Here is a 19,683-nt window from a genome sequence, read left to right on the forward strand (position 1 = left end):
TATGAAGAAAAAAAAACAAGATTAAGGAAAAGATGAGAGAAGAAAGTATTAAATGAAAGATGCTTGAGGTTTAATAGTTGAATTCACAAACATATGGAAATAGAATAGCTGCATAAAAAGAAGATAATAGGAAAGAAGTTGAAAGGAAAAAAGATAAAGAGAGAAGAAAAAGAAAGAAGAATAAGAAAAGAGAGAAAAAAAAAGAAAAGAGAGAGAGAAAAAAATAAAGAGAGAAGGAAAAGAAGGTTGAAGCAAAAAGAAGAAGTGGAGAGAAGAAGAAGAAGAAGAAGAAGAAGAAAGAGGAAGAGCAGGATTTGTGGAAGAAGAGACATTAGCGAAGACATTTTGAGTTGAACACAAAGAAAATCTTCCATTTGTTGAAGAAGAAGAAGAAGAAGAAGAAGAAGAAGAAGAAGAAGAAGAAGAAGAAGAAGAAGAAGAAAGAGAGGAGAGAAAGAGAAAAAGAAAAAGGAAATAATAAAAAAAAGAATAAGAATGAAAAAGAAGAAAATGAAAGAAAAGAAAGATAAATAAATTGATAGATAGAAAGATAGATAGATAGATAGAAAGGAAGATTGAAAGATTGAAAGAAAGACTTCGAAAGGAAGAAGAACAAAGAAAAAAGGAAGAAGAAGAAGAGGGAATCAAAGAAGTGCTTGGAAATTGTGTAGGCTGATCAGCAGAGTTATCATTCCCATTCTGTTTAGACTGTCCAGCCAGCATTCTTCCATCTCCAATGTCTCTTCCTTTGAGCGAGTGCAGCACACTTTCGTCGTCCATCGACAGCTCCTTCCTCTTTTCCCTTTCGATTGCTGCCTTCTCTTTCTCCTTCCGCTCCATCTCCTGCGCCTTCTCCAGTAGTGTCTGCAGTTGCGAGTGCACTCTCGTGTCCTTGGGTTCAGCCACGGCTATCGAACGAGCAGAAGACTCCTTCAGAGCATCTCTGCTGAGCACAGCTGTATTCCTACCAAAGTTCGGAGGCAATGGATAATCATCATCGCCTTCGTCGTTCTTCCCTTTCTCCTTCGAAAGCATTGCCAGCGATGCTTTCTGCTCCTCTCTCTCTCTCTCTCTCTCTCTCTCTCTCTCTCTCTCTCTCTCTCTCTCTCTCTCTCTCCTTCTCTTTCTGCTCCTTCTCTCCTCCTTTCGTCCAGCATTTTTCCATACAAAAACTGCACATTTTCCGCAAACACACTTCTCACAACTGCTGCCTCGCCTTTCCCATCAGCCACAATTCTTTTCTTCCTCAACAAAAGCACTCTTTCCTTCGCATAGTACTCGATATCTGCTTCTTCCTCATACACTCCACTCACTCCATACACACCCCATTTCCTCCTCATACGTTCCGCAATGTCTTTTTCTCCACTTCTCTCTTTCTCCTGATGCACCCAGATCGCCCTCTCTCTATCTCTCTCCTCTCTCTTCTTCCCCTCCTTCTCTCTCGCCTCCTCTCATTCCTCCTTCCTCTCTCGCTGCCTTCATCCGCTCTTTGTCCATTGCTGCCTTCGTGTTCTGCTTAAGCTTCGCCTGAAGAGACTGCAGATAGCTCGTCTTCAGTGTCTGTGCACCCGAACTGCCTCCAACAGAGAGAAGAGGACCTGTTTAGAGAAGCTTCCGAGTGAAGAAAGACTCACCACGTAGTGTACCACCAAGGAAGAAGGAAGAGGAAGTTGAGAATGAGTTGGAAGAGGAAGTGGATAAATGTGCAGCAGGAGAGGAAGAAGAAGAAGAAGAAATAAGAGATGTCTTTGGGGATCTCAATGCAGATGCAGCTGCTTGTGACGAGTTGATTGAGGCATTTGAGCTGTCGGCTGTTCCTGTGCTTGCATAGCTCTTCACACTTCCTGTGTAACTTGCACCTTTCTCTTCATTCTCTTCTGCTGCTTTCTCTTCGGCCTCTGCTCGTCTTTTCTCTTCTTCTTCTCTTTCTTCTTCTTCTTTTGCCTTCTCAATCATCTTCAAAAGCGCTGTTTCTTCCTTCTTGTCTCTGTATTCAACAGCCAAATGAACATTCTGGTAAATTTTTTTAAATTTATTTTGAAAATAAATAATTTGAAAATGTTAATCTGTGTTCTATTTTGTATAGAGTTGTTTTCAAATTTTGTATAGTTGAATTATCTTTTCAAAATAGACAATTAACTTGTTGATGTTTGTGTTGATAATAATTCTCAAGGATATAAACTTCTAAAATACAAAATTGTGAAAAGCAATTCGCTTTGTAAACAAGTTCAAAAATTCTTAATATTGGAAGATATAATTGCCCATCCAGTATTTTGTTTCAGATTAAAGAGATAAATTTGACTTTCGCTCGATTTCATTTCTTATTGGAAAACTCATTCATTCTTTCTTTTTTGTGTGAGAAAAAATGGAAATCTTTTTATGCAGAAATTACATATGTCCAAATAATAGAAATGAAAATTTTCATAATGAAATTTTAATATCCCTTTGTTTGGTTTTCAACTTATTGTTATTTGTAATACTAATTCAGATAAGATAATTTCAACAAAAATGTTCACAACTCCTGAATCAACATTATCAACGAGAGCATGCAGTGCGTGGAATGAATTAAAAAGAATTGGTGGAGACAAAGTTGATGAGCTTTTATTATTTTTATTAACAAAGAACAAAGCAGCTGCTGATGTGGCAAATACAATTCGTCAACAATTAAATGGTAATTGTCAATTGATTTCAAGTGAACTATTACCGATTTTTAACTGTGTTTTTTTGGTTTTTTTGTTTTCAATGTTTCACTTTGAATTATCAGAGTCTCTGAACACACTGATGAATGATCTGGCTGTTGTTTACAATGCCTCACAAAAACACACACAGACAATGATTTTGCAAGCCGTTGCTCGTGATTATACACTGAAAAAACTTCAAAATTTTGGCTTCGGTATATCAAGAGGACAGCACAGTTACGCTTAAAAAACTTTGCAAAAAAACAATGATCAAATTATACCTCCCCAAAAACCAACACTTCCAATGTGCAAGCGTGGTTTGAATATATATTCTGTGTTTCTTTTATGAAGATAATAATTCAATTTTAAAAGGACTTGAAGAAGATGCTTGGCACAAAGGAAACACGTGGATGATTAATCATTCAACCGAAATGTTTGCATCGATGATTTGCAATCAAAAATCCTCAAAGCACTTAGAAGAAGAACAGTTTTTGGATGAATCTGCCTGGGATGATTTGATTTGCATATCATCAAATGACAAAAGACAGGAACAACCAAATAAAATAGGAGAAGAGTTATCAATAAAGTATCAGAGAATTCCTTCAAATGAAGCATCCGACTTTCAATCTCATTTTGACGATCGTTCAATATCAGCTGATTGCGAAACTGAACACGACTCTGCTGGATTTCGAAAAAAGAAAATTCATTTTTTGAGAGAAAATACAGAAACATCATCAAAAGTGATTCAAGGGAAAATATTCATGACAAACAGAGCAAATAATTCTCCCACATTTATTGCTGATTCAATTATTGAGAAAGCAAATATCGATTGCGAAAATAATAGAAACATTCCGTTTCAAACTCGTTCTGAAAAAAACTCATTGTCTCCACCAATAATTCCTCCTTATTGTCTAACTCACTTTATTGATTCTTTGGATCAGAGACAAGAAGCCAATGAATCATGTCTGACAACATTGATGAAAACAGCTGACAATTCAAACGCTAGCTTTCATGCAACATCAGAGACATGTCCTGTTAATGAATTTCATTCAAATATAAGGGTGAGCAAGAAATCCTGTTTAGGAAATTTAGCAATCCAAATGAATTTGCCATCGATTGAGAAAAGAACAGATCAAAGTCACATGGAAAATCCTGATCGAGAAGATTTGACACATATTAATGAAGAAAGCGTGGAACTCAATTCTCAACCAAATAAAAAGGACAACAGCAAAAACCAATATGATTCAAAATGTCAAACAATAATTCGCATTCACAATCCACAAACAAAAAAGTTATCAGAAAGAAAGGGATTAATAAATTTAGGAAATACATGTTATTTATCATCGTTATTGCAAAGCTTTTCTTCTATCATATCTATAAATCCTTCAATGATCAAAGAACCGAATTGCAAGACGTGTCTTTTAAAAATGTTGTTGGATGTTTGCTCTCAAATTCAAGGAAATTCAAATTATGTGAAGGAATGGAAGCCAGTCCTAATTGATGAATGGGAGTCATTCTGTGGTTTCGGAAAAAGAAAACAACATAATGTTTCAGAATCATATGATTTTCTGATGAAACGGCTCATAAAAGACAATGCATTTCGTTAGGACAATATTAATATTACCACTTCCAACCACACAAAATGCAAATTTTGTGTATTTTCTTCAATTATTGTAAGCACTTCCAACAATATAATCATCAATTCAAATTCAGTGGAAAGAGGGCTGAAGAAATATTTATCGAAGGAACAGCTTTCAAAAAACAATTCAGTTTTATGTGGCAAATGCGGAAAACTTAATGAAGCGATAAAATGAACAGAGATTCGTGATTATCCACAATTATTAACAATTGAACACGAATGTTCATCCATGAAGCTATCAATTCCACCAAAACAATTATTCTTTTTTGTCAAAAATCATCACAGAACATTTGCAACTACTTCAATTGAATTTCCAAACTCGAAATCTTCAGCTCAACTTCAAACAAAAAGAAGTTATTCTTTAATTGGACAAATTTTATTCAGGCAAACTGATCAATTTCATGGACATTATATTTCATTTGTCAGAGATTCTTGCATTGATAAAGAATCCTGGTTCATTTGCAATGATGCTTTCGTTTCAAAAGTCAATGCTCAAAGTTGGAAACAAGCATGGGAAAATTTATTTAAAGAAGGATATATACCATCATTATCATTTTACATTGAAGATAACACAAATAATAGAAAAAATTCAATTCAAAAAGGAGGAGCACTTTCATATGTTCAACTATATGAAAAGCAAAGCAAAAAAACTGTTAACCAAAATGCACTTGAAGGAGCTATGTTAAGAGCTAACAATGACGAAGCATTTTCAATATCCTCATCAAACTTCAACAATAATTTCCCATTAAAACGGAATCAAAAATCAACTCGAATTTTTTCGCCAAATGAAAAAATACTTATTTTCAAGCCGAAATCAAGACTATGGAAAGAATTTCAGGAAGAGACAAACATTAAGTTATCACTTTCTTATTTCTACAAACTTACGACACAGTTTTATCGAGCAAAAAAGAGAACTGATGTATGTGAAATGTGTGAAAAACTTGATCATTTGGAAAGAAAATTGAGGTCTGTTCCTTTTTCAAAAAGAAGCAAATCGGATATGAAAAATTTTTCAATTTTGAAAATGCACAAAACATACGCGGAATGGCAACGAAAAAATTTTCAAGAAACAGTTCATGATTTGAAGGAGAATGAAGTGATATTGCTGTTTGATTTCAAAGAAAAATGGAAATTGCCGATCAGATTTCACCAGCTTCAGCAAGAATATTATGATTACAAACAATTATCACATTTCACAGTGATTTCTATTCAAAAACAAAATGATCAGTATATAAAAAAAACTTTCAACTTTCTATCAGAATGCCTATCAAATGATTTTCGATTTGTAATAGAGTGTTAGCAATCGGTTTTGAAAAGATCATTCTACAAAAACTCTTCGACTTTCAAATTTTTCTGTGATTCCGGTCCTCATAACCGGAATCGCTTTGTGCTTCACTTTCTATTGCGAAGCAAATCTTCTTTTCTGAAAGGGAAAAAATGTGAAGTGAATTATTTCACAGAACATCACGGAAAGAATCTTTGTGATGGTGAATTCGGTGTTCTGGTCAACTCGGTTAATAATTTCCTTTCTGATGAGAATGTTTTATCATTGCAGGATTTAATTTCTTTTTTCAAAAAGCATGTTGAATCTCATACAGTTTCACAAGTCCCTATTTCACAAAGGCAAAACCAATCAACTTCAACAAATATTTCTTCATCAGAGAATTCTCAACTTGAATTATCAGTGAACGACAGATATTTTGAAGAATATATTTCATCACAACAGAAAGTTTGGCCTTCTTTTGTCATTCCACACATGAAAGATTTCTTGTTTTTTGAAAGCGAGAATAATCATGTATTCGGATCTGCAGTCGGCTATTCTCCACAGCGCTGTTTAATTGATCTTCAAGGAACAATAAAGAATGAAACAGTTTTGAATGAAAGAAAAACATGTTCAAAGCAGCAAAACTCACAAAATGTCATCAATGTTCCACAATCTTCAATTGAAATGATTTGCAGACGTAACAGACTTTTGCGCAATTCATTAACATTTGATTTCTGTAATTGTCCCATATGGGTGATTTTTTTTGATATCATAAAAAATTCCGACGTTTGATCATAAAAAATTATCATTAAGGGTGAGGTTGAAAAGATTAATTTTATTTGTAATTGCATGAAATTAAAGTTTAATTAATAATAATTATTATTTATATGTTGATTTTAACTTGATTTTTATAGCTTTTATTACAAAATTTGAAAAAAAACATTTAAAAATTTTTGAAAATATCGACAATTCAATAAACACAACAAAACATTTTTTTAATCGTTAATATAACATGAAAACAACAATAACAATATATTATCAATCATTTTTTTATATAAAAACTTGTTTAATGAGTTATAACAAAGAAATTTTTATAATTGAATTGAAGATCTTAGAACTTTAGTTGAAAACAATCAATTTTTAAAAGCACACATAAAAAAATATAATAGTTAAACTAGATATTCATCAGATATACAAATATTTGCTGTTTATTTTTCTATAAAAGCAAATAATACTTTGAAGAAGTTATTAAAATAAATTGATTAAAGTTTTTTTAAAAAATTACAAAAAAATATTTCAAAAAATGAAAAGTAATACGAGAATTTCTGCTTTTTATTCTTAAAAAGCTCGCAACTTTTATGATCTCATCTTTTTCATCCTCTACTCTTCTTTTTGGCATTGCCTCAGTTGCTCGGCGAACATTCCACTCAACTATTTTTCTGAATATGCTTCTCTGTGTAATTTCTTTTTCTTCGCAAATCACTTTGAAAGCTGCACAGATATATCACTAAGATTCATAGAATTCTTCAACAGCCATGCTTGGCTCAGTTTCAACGTTGATTTGAGGATGCATGGGTTCTTTTTGAAAGTGAAGAGGATGTTTTTTGGGCTGATAACAATCAGATCTTGGAGGCTGATGCTGTGCAAGTTCGAAACACTGGGCGAAGTGGAGAGCATAATGTTTTCACAGATCAAGTGCACCGGGTGTGTGATTGTGGGTGGGGAGAAGGGGAGCGGAGACGGTAGATGTGTAAAGATCGCAGCGAGGCCAGAGGAGGTTAGCGAGGCCAGGCACAGACACATGGATTGAGCAGCTGGGTGTTCTTGGGGGAGGTTGATGCATCCAGGCAGTTGACCCCTCGAGCACGTGGTGTTGGCGGTGGTAGATGCAGTCCATTTCAACTGAAACATGCCCAGCGCCGACCTCCTCCTTTCATTTTCAACCTCCACTTCGCCTCCCACTCCTCCCACCGACCCCAACCTCGATGTCGACCTCCTCCCCTTCATCACTTTTTTCCGCTCCTACTAGATAATCTTCAACCAGGACACTGGCTTTTCTGCTCGCCAGGTCAGCTTCCTGCTTGACCCCTGCATCTCCCTTTCCACTGTTGTACTCTGCATCTGCCGCTCAATAGAAAACTCCCTCTGGATCAGCCCACTCTTCCCTCTTCTCCCTCCTCGACGGATAACTAGCTGTGTCCTCCTTCCTCTTTTCCGCGGCTGACCAGCTCGTCCGCCTCATCAAACCCCTCAATTGTTCTTGACGAGAAATCCTTCGCCTCTCCAACATAACTGTCCATTCCCTCCCCCCTCACCTGCCCTGCTCATCATGCTCTCTCCACTTCCTCCCTCTTTCCATCCCATGCCAACCTCTCCGCCCTCAGTGCTGCCTCGCCTGTGCTCCTATTCGACGATGACATCAGCAACTTTATTGAGTATCTCATCACCACAAATCTCTTCATCGGAGGTTTCAGCGTTGTAATTCTCATCTCACTGTGTTGAATCACTCAATAAGCTCCTTCACTATGATGCGTTCCATCTTCACTACCATCTCGCTCGACAAGCTCTGTTGGAGTGTGCATACCGACAACTTCCAGCTCACCAGCAAAAGCCATTCCATTTGTATATTTTCCCACACCACCAACTGCAACCTCGTCTACTCCAACTCCAGTGCACTCAATATCGCCTCGTTCAAATGAGGAGGTGGCGGCATCCTTCCAGGCACCTCTTGGTGGCTCCTCAACTGTTGATTCACTCGGCGCTGAATTCACAATCATCTCTCTCCTCTGCCTTTCGTATCGATGCTTTCAGGCTTTCGTGTTAAGGAAAAAACAGATGAAACGACAAACCTTGAAATCTGTCATTCTTTGCTCTGAGAGAAAGAGAGATAAGAAGGGGATATGGGAGAATTGAAGAAGGGGAAGAAGGAGAAGGAAAAGAAGAAGATGAATCGAGTTGTGAAGATAAAATAAGAGGATGGGGAAGAGAAAGTTGAAAAAGGGGATACGAAGAAGAGGAAGAAGAAAAAGAAGAAGAAGAAAAAGAGGAGGAAGAAGAAGAAGAAGAAGAAGAAGAAAAAGAGGAGGAAGAAGAAGAAGAAGAAGAAGAAAAAGAGGAGGAAGAAGAAGAAGAAGAAGAAGAAGAGGAAGAGGAAGATAACATTGACAATCTGTTGAGAAGGAGAGGAGGAGAAGAGGGAGAAGGAGATGAAGAAGGAGAAGGTAAATGTGATGGTACAGGAGAAGGAGAAGGCAAAAGAGAAGGAGAAGGGGAAGAAGAAGGGGAAGAAGAAGAAGGTGAAGAAGGGGAAGAAGAAGAAGGTGCATAGGGGAGTATGGAAGAAGTTGTTGAGAGGAGAGCAGAGGCATTGAATTGAGTTTGAGTGAAAAGAAGAGGAGGAGGAGGAATATTCAGAGGAGGTTGAAGAAAAGCATCATCAGCTGCATTTGTTGTGTATGCATTCACATTCTGTTCTTCAACACTTTCTGTTGAAGAATGTGAAGAAGAAGATGATGACGACGAAGGAGAAGATGAAGGCAACGTTTGTGAGTTAATTTCAACATTACTTGCTTCTGTGTTTGTATTTAGCTTATTTCTGGATTTATCATCCTCTTCTTCTTTTCTTTCTCTTCATTCTTCTCCTTTTTTCTCCTTTGACTGCACAGACACTCAGAAAACATTCCACAAAATGTGATGCTAAATACATAGCCGTATCGCTTCCTAGATGTTCATCAAACACTCCATAAATGCCACATCCCTTCAGCTTCTTGTCAAAATATGGAATTGGAGGAATTATTCCCTTTGATTCAGTGGATAAAGGTTGTGAATTATGTGAAGGTCTATTTGCAGACGAAGAATTCAGAGCTTCTGAAAGAGAGGCAGTTTCGTTTGAAGCAGGCTTCTGTGTATAAAGAGACTCTGTTTCGTCGACGAGCTCAAATTCATCCGTGTCGAGCGTTTCTTCATTGGATTGACCAGAGTTTTCCTGGTTTTTCTTTCCATCCTTTCCTTTTCTTCTCCATTCTTTTCTCTTTCTTTTCATTCTTTCCTTCTTCCTTTTCTCCTTCTCTCTCATCCTCCTTTCCCAGATCTCAGCCACTCTGTCCTCCAGTGCCTTCGTTCCTTTCTCAGTAAACATCAGCTCCTGCGGATTTTTCAGTATGTGAGCCAAAACCCCCACTTCTCCGTCGCACAAGCTTCTCTATGTCACATCCATCAACAGGCAGCAGCAACACGATGTCTTCCATCGTGCTTCTCCTTTTGCAACTCTCAACACAGCCGACCCAGTGGTGGAGAAGATGTCGAAATAGTCAGTCAAGTCTTTGCTGAAGAAGACGAAAGAGACCAGTTCCGCTTCTAACTTGCTTCCGGCTTCTTCTTCTGCCTTTTGATTTCAGATGCATTTTGCGAGAGAGTTGAGCATGTATGTGCAGTAGAAATCGGTTTGAGGGTGTGGCCGCTGTGCTTCTTGTGTGTCTGTGCAAGTGGCTGGTTGAGATGAGGAGATTGTTTGAAAACAGATGTATTTTGAGAGGATGATGAAGAAGATGAAATAGAAGAAGATGATGATGACGACGACGATGATGAAGCAGTTGGTACAGCTGTTGAGGAAGGAGATAAGGTTGTTGTTGATGAGCTGGATTTTGAATGGGATGAATTTATGGAATGAGAGTGTGAGTGAGGCTTTGAAGAAGAAGAAGAAGAAGAAGAAGCAGAAGCAGATGTGCTTGGAAATGGCAAATAAGGCTGCGAAACTTCAACTTCACTTCTATTAGGAGAAAAAAACGAAACATTAAGACCTCTCAAATTTATTATTGAATAACGCCTTCACATTTTCACTTTGCGTTTTCTCCGAATGTTTTCGTTCTTTTGAAATACAACTCTCTTCTTCATCTTCTTCTTTTGATGTTCTTTTGAAGGAGACAAGTTTTCTGAAATTTTATCTTCTCCTTTTTCTATAGATAGAAATGTGATTTTATTCTGAATGACATCTGCAAAGCTTCCATATTGAACAGCTTGCCAGAAAAAATTATTGATCTTTTCGAATCGACAGCTCTTTCATCATCCAAACAACAAGAGGAGATTCAACATTCTCCTTCATCCGCACCTTCCTCTACTTTGCTCCACTTTTGAAATTCGATTCGCTTCTCTCAATCTTCTTCTTCTTCAGATACGAGGCAAATGCCTCCCGCTTCTTCTCAGCCTGCTCCAGCGCCTTCTTCTGCTCGTCTTCGAGCTTTTCACGTTTTTTCTCAAAGTTCTTATTCTCTTCCTCCAGCGGCTCCTTTGTCTCCTTCTCTGCTTTTTCCTTCTCCATCTTCTCATCTTCGTCTGTATCGCTTTCTCCAACTCAGTTCGTTCGATGCGGCTTGGAATAGCTGACAATTTTGGCTCAGGAATGCACAATGACGAAGAAGAAACAGGATTAAATATTTGATTGGTGAAAGTTGGTGTATTGGTGGAAGATGGAGATATAGATAACTTTGAAAAAGGAAGTGAAAGTGATGGTGATGAAGAAGGAAAAGCATTATCAATGTGATTGTCATCAGATGGAATTTGTGAGGATGACGAAGAAGGAGATGATGATGATAAAGAAGAGGAGGAAGGAGAAGAAGAAAAGGATGCTGATCTAGTTGATTGGAGCGTTGGCTGAAGAGTCTGATTTGGTCCATTTAACGTTGTGTTAATTGCATTTTGCTGGTTAAAAGGCAAGTTTTTCATTCTTTCAGCTTCTCTTTTTATTTCGTCTCTCAGCTTCCTTTCTTTTATTCGCCTCAATCTTTCATCAAATTTCTGTCTCACCTTCATTCATTGCTCCTTTCACCACATCCACATCTTTCATTTCCTCCTCAAACAACTTGTCATCAGTAGACGCAATGTCACCCTCCGATTTCAGAGTCAGCATCCTTTCGCATGTCAGCGACGAATACAGCGAGAGAAAATCTGTATTCTTCTTCTTCTCTTTCCTCCTCTTCATCCCTTCCAGCGTGGCAAGAATGCTGCTTCGTAGATCCTTTGCGTGTTTGTTGGAACTTTGTGGAGGGATCAATAAAGAAATCTGATTGAAGATGAAGCAGATGCCTGTGATTGAGAAATAGATGAGGGAAATGTTTTGTTTGAAGTTGTTTTCTTTAACCAGAAGAAATAATCTTCGTCTTCTTGGAATAGAACCATGTCATCTTTGCTGCATTTCTTCCCTTTCGCTGTCATTTTGGATTCATCTTTTGGATCCCGGAAAAACGTCTTGCTTCTCCGAGACGAGGAAGAAGACGTTGAAGAAGAAGAAGAAGATGATGATGATGATAATGATAAAATCACTGAAGACGTATCACAAGCGCACTTGCTTTCTTCAAGCTGATTTCGATGCTTCTGACGAGCTGCCATATAGCACTTTCAGCTCGCTTTTCCTTCTCTCTTCGTTCTCTTCGTCCTCCACAGAAAATAGTCCATCTCCTCTTTAGCACCTTCTCATTGAGTTCGCATTGCCCACCTCTGCTTATCTTCATTACGAAATAAAACCCAAATAGTCTTTGTGTTCAACTAATTTTCCATATTACAGCCATTTCAGCAGGAAGGAATTACAAGAGATGTTCTGCCTTAATCAAATGACTCCAAATGGATCACTCGATCTACTTTGCTTTTGGAAGTGCCATCTTTCTCTTTCTTCAAAGAATCCTCATGTTCAATTCCTTTATCTTTCTCTCTTTCTCTCTCAATTAGCGATGTCAATTTCCCTTCCATATTATCTCCGCTGAACAATATTTCATTCTTCTCTCTCATTCTCCATCTTTTTGCAGTTCTCATTGTCTTCATCTCCTTCTATTCCTTCTCCCTCTTCCACTTTCTCTCTTCCATCAACTGACTCGCAAGCATCGTCTCGCTCATCTCCATTGCCCTCCTCTTCGCGTTCTTCTCTCCCAGCTTTCGGTTCAGCCCCCGTCTTGTCTCCCGCATCTTCACTGCCCCTTCCCTCCGCTCCCGCTCCTTCTCGTCCTCCCGCAGCATCACTGACACCTTGTACCCTTCCCCCACATTCATCTTCTTCTGCACCGTCGTCAGGCACGAAAGCTCCGATTCCTTAAAGAACTCCCCCCGCGACTTCAGAAGCAGCGTCGGCGACATCCCTTCTGCTTCCCCAGCTGCACACCGCCTCCGCAGCTCCTGCTTCCCCGACAATGCCCGTTCTGCCTCCCACAACTCAAACAGCCCAATCGACTCCTGCACTTTGCACTTCGACTGTCAACTCTCGGCACGCTATGTTTCAGCTTATCACCAACCAAATGGACGCACACCAACGCCGCACCATCTGTTTTCTGCTCGCAATTCTGAGACTAGCATATTCAACAGACTCGTCTGCTTCGTCAAAATAAGCCATGTGAGAATGTTTTCTGTATCTGAATCAGAGAAAAAATAAAATAAAATTATGAAATGGCCTTAAAATTATAATTATTAAGTTCAAAATTAATTTTAAAAAAAAATGAAGATTTAATTAGATAGATTGAACAAAATAACCTTTCTAATTTTCTATTCTGCCCCTTTCTATTCTCATTCCTTTATCTCTCCTCCTTCTTTAGTTCTCATTCGTTTAATTTCTCTGCAGTTCTGTTTCTGCAACAAATATCTCCCTTTCGCTGCATAAGACATGAGCATTCTTTTGCCTTTCTTGCTCTTCCGCTGCTGTCTCCAGCCGACAAACAATTGAATTCCCCGTCTCATTGCGTTTGTAACTTAGCGCTGTGAAAGCACTTTCACATTAAAAATATGCCACTGCTTCAATAATAGCTGCAACTCACCAAGAAAATGAATGAATGAATGATGTTTCATTCGTCTTGTTGGTGCACGAGCAGCAGAGTGAACTTAATCAGTGCCAGAGAATATGTTCGGTTGAAAGCAGAATCTGATGAAATCTTTGATTTTTTAAAAACCATTTCTCATAAAAGCCGCAACGCAAGATAAATACAGGCCAACAGTATAAGAATCAGATATTACTGACAAACAAATATAAAATAAAAAGATTTTGATTATATTTTGACATATTTTTTAAAAAAAGTGGAAAATAAAAAATATATTTGAGAAATAATAATATTACTTCAAACATTAAAAAATAGAAAGTTTAAGCAAGCTGGTTAAAAGTTGGAAAAGCAAGTGGTTTTGAAAAAATGAAAGAAACAAAACTCCAGCTTTAATCAGAACCATATCTTTTTGAATTCTTGAGTGTTAATCGTAAAAAAACAAATATCAGAAAAAAAAATTGAAATGTACATTTTGTTGTTGTGCGTGCAATAAGAGTTAGCAAACGATTTTTTTCAGATTTTAAAACGCCGTATTCGAAGAACAAAAGCTCTGTTTCTTCGTCCAATCAATGAAAATGACTGAAATGACAGAATCCTCAGGGGTCTTTTTTTTGCATAAAATGATTGCTTTCACAATTTTAACTTCATCTATTGCCAAAAAACTGCATTCTTCTACCTGCAATTTTCGCCCTTTACAGCTTATTTTTTTGATCTTTTTTTCGCAAAAAAAATAAAATAAAGGGTTGGATCCTTTTTTTCATTCAAATCTGTCGTTAATTACATGTCATATTTATTTATTTTTCATGCATTGCTGAATGATTTAATGAATGATTGTTTCAAAAATGTGTTTATTTTATGTTATTGAGTTTTGCTGAAAATCATAGAAAAATGAGTGAAATGAAAGAAAATACGTTTAAAAATAACAATTGTTCACCAATCAAAATGACATAAAAAAACAAAAAGTACTTCATGATATTAATCATTAGAAAAATAGAAAACAATCAGAATATTTTTGATCAGATTCAATAACTTTCAAAAAAACATAATTCTATCACTTAATCATAAAACTATCTCCAAATGTCAACTAAATATCAACAATTTTGAACAATGAAAAATATAAGAAGAAATAGCACTATTTCAACAAATTCATGGAATCAAAGACAATTCCTAACAAAAAAGAATACTTATATAAAAAGTTCAAAAACTAACTTGTCTATTTTCCCTTTGTTTTCCATCCACTCTCCACTTTCTGATATTTCTCTCACTTTGACTCTAAAAGATCAAATCCAACAAAGAAAAAAGACAGACACAATGATAAAACAACATTTCACACTCTCGTCAACTCTCCCTTCCAAAAACCTCACACAAAGATCAATGAATTCCCTCACAACTCTCTCTATTAATGAATCTCGATATATACAAATATAATAGGGACAATAACCAATTTAATAATAGGGACATTATAGGGACAAAAAGCACAAGAAAACAATCGGATTCTAACTGTTGTGCACCTAGGAGGCTGTTCGTCGTATCCAGGTCCGGATATTGCAGCCCAAAAACTGCAATATCTAATACGAACAGTCATGTCCAGCACCCTTCCGATAGAGTGCCAGCTAAGCATACACAACAACTAGTTTCTTAAAAAGGGACACCATTAATACAATTTTGAGATTCATTAATAGAAGAAGAGTCAAGAAGAAGCTCAAATCTCCTTGAAAGAAGATCTTGAGAAGATTGAGAAAGAAGAGAAGAGTTAGATGATGTGATATCAGAGTGAAATGACTTTCTTGATCTTTGGACTTTTTCTTTCATTGTTGAAGATTCGAGGGCAACCAGAGAGCGTTGAGGAAGATATCCAACAGCTGAAGCACAGACAAATGAGCCTTTGCGCTCAAAATACAAATAGTCTTTCATGTGAGGTATTGAAAGTGATGGCCATGAGATTTGTTGAGATGGTACATATTCTTCAAAGTACCTCTCATGTTCAAAGCTATTGACAGATGTTGAAGATGGTGAAGAGTTTGATGATGATGTTGGGAAAATGTTTGATTGTGAAGTTGAAGAAGCTGATGTCGAAGTGTTCATATTGTTTTCGAAGAAGTTGATCAAATCATGAAGTGTGGTGATGTGTTCTGTCGAAAGATTGTTGTCGATTGCATTCACTAACGCACCAAATTCACTGTCACAGATATTTTTTCCATGGTGCTCAGCAAAGAAATTGAGTTGAGTGTTTTTCTTTTTTAGAAGTTTTGATTGTTTTGAGAGGATGAAGTGAAGAAGGAAGCGATTTCGGTTGTGTGGACCCGAATCGCAGAAGAACTTAAAGGTGTGAGTGTCTGAGAAGAAGTGTCTTTTGATCACAGATTCCAGACACTCAATAACAAATCTGTGATCATTTGAGAGGCAGTCGGAGAAGAAGTTGAAAGTTCGTTTTATTTGTTGATTATTAATTTTTTGAAGAGAGATGATTGTGAATTGAGAAACCTGTTGATAGTTGAAGAATTCTTGTTGAAGTTGATTTTTTCGGATAGGGAGTTTCCATTTTTCTTTAAAGTCGAAGACGAAGACTGCTTCTCCCTCTTTCAAATTATCAACAGTTGATTGATAATGTTTTCGTTGCATTTCTGCAACAAGACGATGTTGTCGAAGAAGTTTGAGTGTATGAAATTCGGCAGAAGAAAGTCCATTTTTATTTTGTGAAGACTTCAGTTTGTTTTCGAGATAGTTGAGTTTCTCGCACATTCCACAAAGATCTGTGCGTCTTTTCGCTTTGGAAAAGTTGGTAGTGAGTTTGTAGAAATGTGACAGAGAAACTTTGATGTTTGTTTCTTCTGTAAACTCACTCCATAATTTTGTTTTGGGCTTGAAGATTAATCTCTTTTCATTGGGAGAAAAGATGCCCGTTTTCTTTCTTTTATCTTTCAAAGCTTCCAATCCATAACTTGTTGAAATTGACGAAGAAAGTGGAAGAATGAAAGTTGAACGATGAGGTGGAGTGATGAATGGAGACGATGATGATGATGTAGTCGTTGTTGTTGTGTTATTTGAAGTGTTTAAATTTGAAGTTTCTGAAGAAGATGATGAACCACCAAATTGAAGAGTTGACAGTGTTGGCTTTGTTTTTTCTTTTGAGTAGAAAGAAAGGGAAGGAGTGTAACCCTGGGAGTAAAGATCTTTCCATGAAGAACTCCATTTACCACTATCGAATTCAGTCACTTCAGCATCATTGCAAATACTCCAAAAACTGTTGATACCACTCTTCCTTTTCACCACAGCTATATAATGTCCATTTCTTTGATCCAGACGTTTGTATAGTATTTGTCCAGAAAGATGATAAATAATCGTTTCCTTATTGCTCTCTTGAAGATGTTGAATGTTTTCTGTTGAAAACCCTTTGCAGAAAGTGCGCTGGTTAACACGATCTGTTTCAATCAGAAGCGTTCTCGAAGGAGCAGAACTAGTAGCATCAGTGCATTCATGACAGAGGGCTAGCACCTCTGGAAATGCAGCCATTTCCTCCCATCGAGCAGCACAGCATTTCTCTTCACATTCATCGCAATAAACATTGTTCTTTCCGTTCAATATCTCAGTAGAAAAGAGAGAAGATAGACCTTTATGAGGAGAAGATGAATTAATAACTACATTGTTGACAATTTCATTGAAACGTGATGAAATTTTTTGGCATTTTTGGCATTTGAAATGAGTGATTAAAACAGGATTGAAGGTGTCCTTATTTATCAACTCATCTTTTTGAAGAAGTTGGTGAAGATTGTCAAATGCCTCAGCCACGTTTTGCTGCTGTCTGCTTCCATAGTTGCAGAAATCTTCCCATTTGTCAATAAGAGATGGGACCCATGAACGCACTGCCGTTCCATCTTTAGCCAGTTGTTGACAAACACTTATAACACGCGAAGATGTGTTCTTCAAAGATGTTTGTTTTTTGAATAAAGATGGTTTTTGAATAGTTATTGAAGAGAAACATTGAAGAAGAGAAGCCAAATAGCATGTGTTGCCTAAGTTTGGCAATCCTTTTGTTATTTGTGATGTTTTGCTTGAAGAGTTTAATGAATTTGAAGAAGATTGAGAATGAGAAGAATTTTTTGTTGAATTTTCTTTGGCATTCTTTTTTGAAATATTTTTTGAAGAATTATTTTGTGGAGATATTTCTTTATTTGAAGATTGAATGCTTTGTTGTTGAACTGTTGAAGTGTCATTCTCTTTAGAAAATGAAGAAAAGAGAGTTTGAAATGCTTGAGGTGGAATTAATGTGGGTGAAGTGGCATAATCAACTAATTGCTCACTCACAAACACATTATCATTATGAAATGATGAAGAATTTATTTTTTCTTTCAATTTTTTTGTAATTGAAATTTGTGAAGAAGAAGTTTTTGATTTGAATATTTTGTGAATTGGTATTGGAGATGGAGAAGAGTGACGTTTGTGATTTGAATTTTTATTTTGATTTTTTGTTGAACCCCTTTCTCTCCTTATTGGAGTACTGATAGGGGCATCAACGGCTTGAGATGGAGAAGAATTTGTTGAAGAAGAATTTTCATGTGAAATGGTTTCAGATTTTTTGTTGAGTTGAGATGATGTTGAAGAAGAAGAAGATTGTTTTTTATTTGAAGAAGAATTTTCCGTAATTATTTCTTCATCCCAAGCTGCTTCGTCAATATATCTGGCGTAATCTGGCTCAGCTCGCTGCTTTTTCTTTGCTGACTGAAGAGAAGTTGAGGCTTCAGTCGAATGGGCTAACATCCAGTTGTTGCCCTTTTCCCAGTCCTGTTCATTTAATCCTTAGAAAACAATGAAAATAAATAAAAAAAAATTTTTGATAAAAACAAACAACTTTTGCAAGACGGAATGTGAGGTTTCTGAGGCGGAATGATAAATCCTTGGTTTTTTTTTAGCGTTTGCTTCGCGTAAATAAATTTTCCCTCTGTGACATCATATCCATAGTCCTGTAAATCGGACAATGATGTGTTGCGGGACAGCGCTTGTAGCATTGTTGTCTGAGTGTGCAACGGAGCGTTGTTGTACACCACAGACAGGTCTTCCAGCAGCTTCATGTGATATTCTGTTTTAAAAAAAAATAATTAATCAACAAATCAAAAAGAAAAAAATCACAGAAAGGAAAAAATAATATTTTCTACACAATACAAAAAAATAAAAAACCAAACCATTCAAAGACTTCAGTAAATCATTTATTACTGAAGATGATTGCCTGTAAGTGTAAAACAAATAGGCAAGCAACGAATCCACGTCATTTCCGCCTATTCGCTTTATTTCTTGCCATAGAACATTGCATCGAGAATTTAATGTCGATTCGCGTTTAGAAAACGACATTTTTCTCTAATAAATGTTTTCTTATGGTTAATCACAATCATTCTAAAAAAAATTTTTTTTAATTTAAAAAAATATGTATTGTTATTTTTTCATTATTAGACTATTTCCAAAATCGTATAAAAAATTTTTAACGTGATTTGAATTAGTAAAAAAAATATAAAAAAATCTCTTTTCAGAAAAAAATTTAAAAATATTATGAATACTTTTATTGAAGTTTTATTGAAAATTCATCACATAAATGAATATGTCTTATGAAAAAAATCATTCTCATATAAAAATATTTTAAAAAATATTAAATATCTTTCTTGAATGAAAAAAAAAATCCAACCCTTTATTTTATTTTTTTTGCGAAAAAAAGATCAAAAAAATAAGCTGTAAAGGGCGAAAATTGCAGGTAGAAGAATGCAGTTTTTTGGCAATAGATGAAGTTAAAATTGTGAAAGCAATCATTTTATGCAAAAAAAAGACCCCTGAGGATTCTGTCATTTCAGTCATTTTCATTGTTTCATTGAAAAATTCTCGTTTTTGATTATCACATTTTCTCGATAAATAATAAGATTTTGAACTTTATTTTAAAAACATAGATCATAATTAATTTTAAGATTAATAGTTTTATTTTATTTTATTTTAAAAATTATATCAATGAAAATCTGATGTGTCCCATTCATCGGAATTCTTCAATGTCTTGTCAGAAGTTGTCTTACTCTCGATCTTCTCGGATTCATTCAAGCTTGCGGAAAAGCAGTATCATGAATGATGTTGATTCATTATCAAACTTTTTTGGACAAATGTCGATTGATCATGCGAATAAAGTGCTCTTTGAGTTTTTTTGCAAATCTTCAAACGGAAATATTTTTCTGAATAATCTAATGAAAAATTTTGGATGTTTGTTTCTTGTTTTATTTTTTGTTTCTTTGTTTTTGTTTTATTTAACATTTAATTTCTTTATTATTATTTTTTTTT

General features: G+C 36.1%; 8 protein-coding genes across 8 annotated transcripts; all 8 read right to left on the reverse strand.

The window, feature by feature from the left end:
* Positions 1-644: 644 nt before the first annotated feature.
* Positions 645-1,340, reverse strand: MONOS_13144 (uncharacterized protein; the record flags this gene model as incomplete). The annotated part of the gene is made up of 3 exons (XM_067865824.1): positions 645-672; positions 710-1,132; positions 1,192-1,340. 3 exons carry the CDS (start codon positions 1,338-1,340, stop codon positions 645-647), a joined length of 600 nt encoding a protein of 199 aa, XP_067729867.1.
* A 64-nt stretch (positions 1,341-1,404) lies between these two features.
* On the reverse strand, positions 1,405-1,956 carry MONOS_17387 (uncharacterized protein; the record flags this gene model as incomplete). The annotated part of the gene is made up of 2 exons (XM_067870302.1): positions 1,405-1,598; positions 1,647-1,956. 2 exons carry the CDS (start codon positions 1,954-1,956, stop codon positions 1,405-1,407), a joined length of 504 nt encoding a protein of 167 aa, XP_067729868.1.
* A 6,132-nt stretch (positions 1,957-8,088) lies between these two features.
* Positions 8,089-8,358, reverse strand: MONOS_13155 (uncharacterized protein; the record flags this gene model as incomplete). Its single annotated transcript, XM_067865835.1, has 1 exon — positions 8,089-8,358. One exon carries the CDS (start codon positions 8,356-8,358, stop codon positions 8,089-8,091), a length of 270 nt encoding a protein of 89 aa, XP_067729869.1.
* Positions 8,359-9,185: 827 nt separating this feature from the next.
* On the reverse strand, positions 9,186-9,719 carry MONOS_13153 (uncharacterized protein; the record flags this gene model as incomplete). The annotated part of the gene is made up of 1 exon (XM_067865834.1): positions 9,186-9,719. One exon carries the CDS (start codon positions 9,717-9,719, stop codon positions 9,186-9,188), a length of 534 nt encoding a protein of 177 aa, XP_067729870.1.
* A 218-nt stretch (positions 9,720-9,937) lies between these two features.
* Positions 9,938-10,898, reverse strand: MONOS_13152 (uncharacterized protein; the record flags this gene model as incomplete). Its single annotated transcript, XM_067865833.1, has 2 exons — positions 9,938-10,349; positions 10,699-10,898. The coding sequence occupies 2 exons, from the start codon at positions 10,896-10,898 to the stop codon at positions 9,938-9,940; spliced, it is 612 nt and encodes a 203-aa protein (XP_067729871.1).
* Positions 10,899-11,460: 562 nt separating this feature from the next.
* On the reverse strand, positions 11,461-11,965 carry MONOS_13151 (uncharacterized protein; the record flags this gene model as incomplete). Its single annotated transcript, XM_067865832.1, has 2 exons — positions 11,461-11,662; positions 11,718-11,965. 2 exons carry the CDS (start codon positions 11,963-11,965, stop codon positions 11,461-11,463), a joined length of 450 nt encoding a protein of 149 aa, XP_067729872.1.
* A 435-nt stretch (positions 11,966-12,400) lies between these two features.
* Positions 12,401-12,956, reverse strand: MONOS_13150 (uncharacterized protein; the record flags this gene model as incomplete). The annotated part of the gene is made up of 2 exons (XM_067865831.1): positions 12,401-12,817; positions 12,885-12,956. The coding sequence occupies 2 exons, from the start codon at positions 12,954-12,956 to the stop codon at positions 12,401-12,403; spliced, it is 489 nt and encodes a 162-aa protein (XP_067729873.1).
* A 2,056-nt stretch (positions 12,957-15,012) lies between these two features.
* MONOS_13149 (uncharacterized protein) lies at positions 15,013-18,720 on the reverse strand (the record flags this gene model as incomplete). The annotated part of the gene is made up of 4 exons (XM_067865829.1): positions 15,013-17,249; positions 17,874-18,170; positions 18,224-18,451; positions 18,555-18,720. 4 exons carry the CDS (start codon positions 18,718-18,720, stop codon positions 15,013-15,015), a joined length of 2,928 nt encoding a protein of 975 aa, XP_067729874.1.
* Between the last annotated feature and the right edge of the window lie 963 nt (positions 18,721-19,683).

The sequence above is a fragment of the Monocercomonoides exilis genome (genome assembly GCF_001643675.1).
Source record: "Monocercomonoides exilis strain PA203 chromosome Unknown scaffold15-1837935, whole genome shotgun sequence".
NCBI lineage: Eukaryota > Preaxostyla > Oxymonadida > Polymastigidae > Monocercomonoides > Monocercomonoides exilis.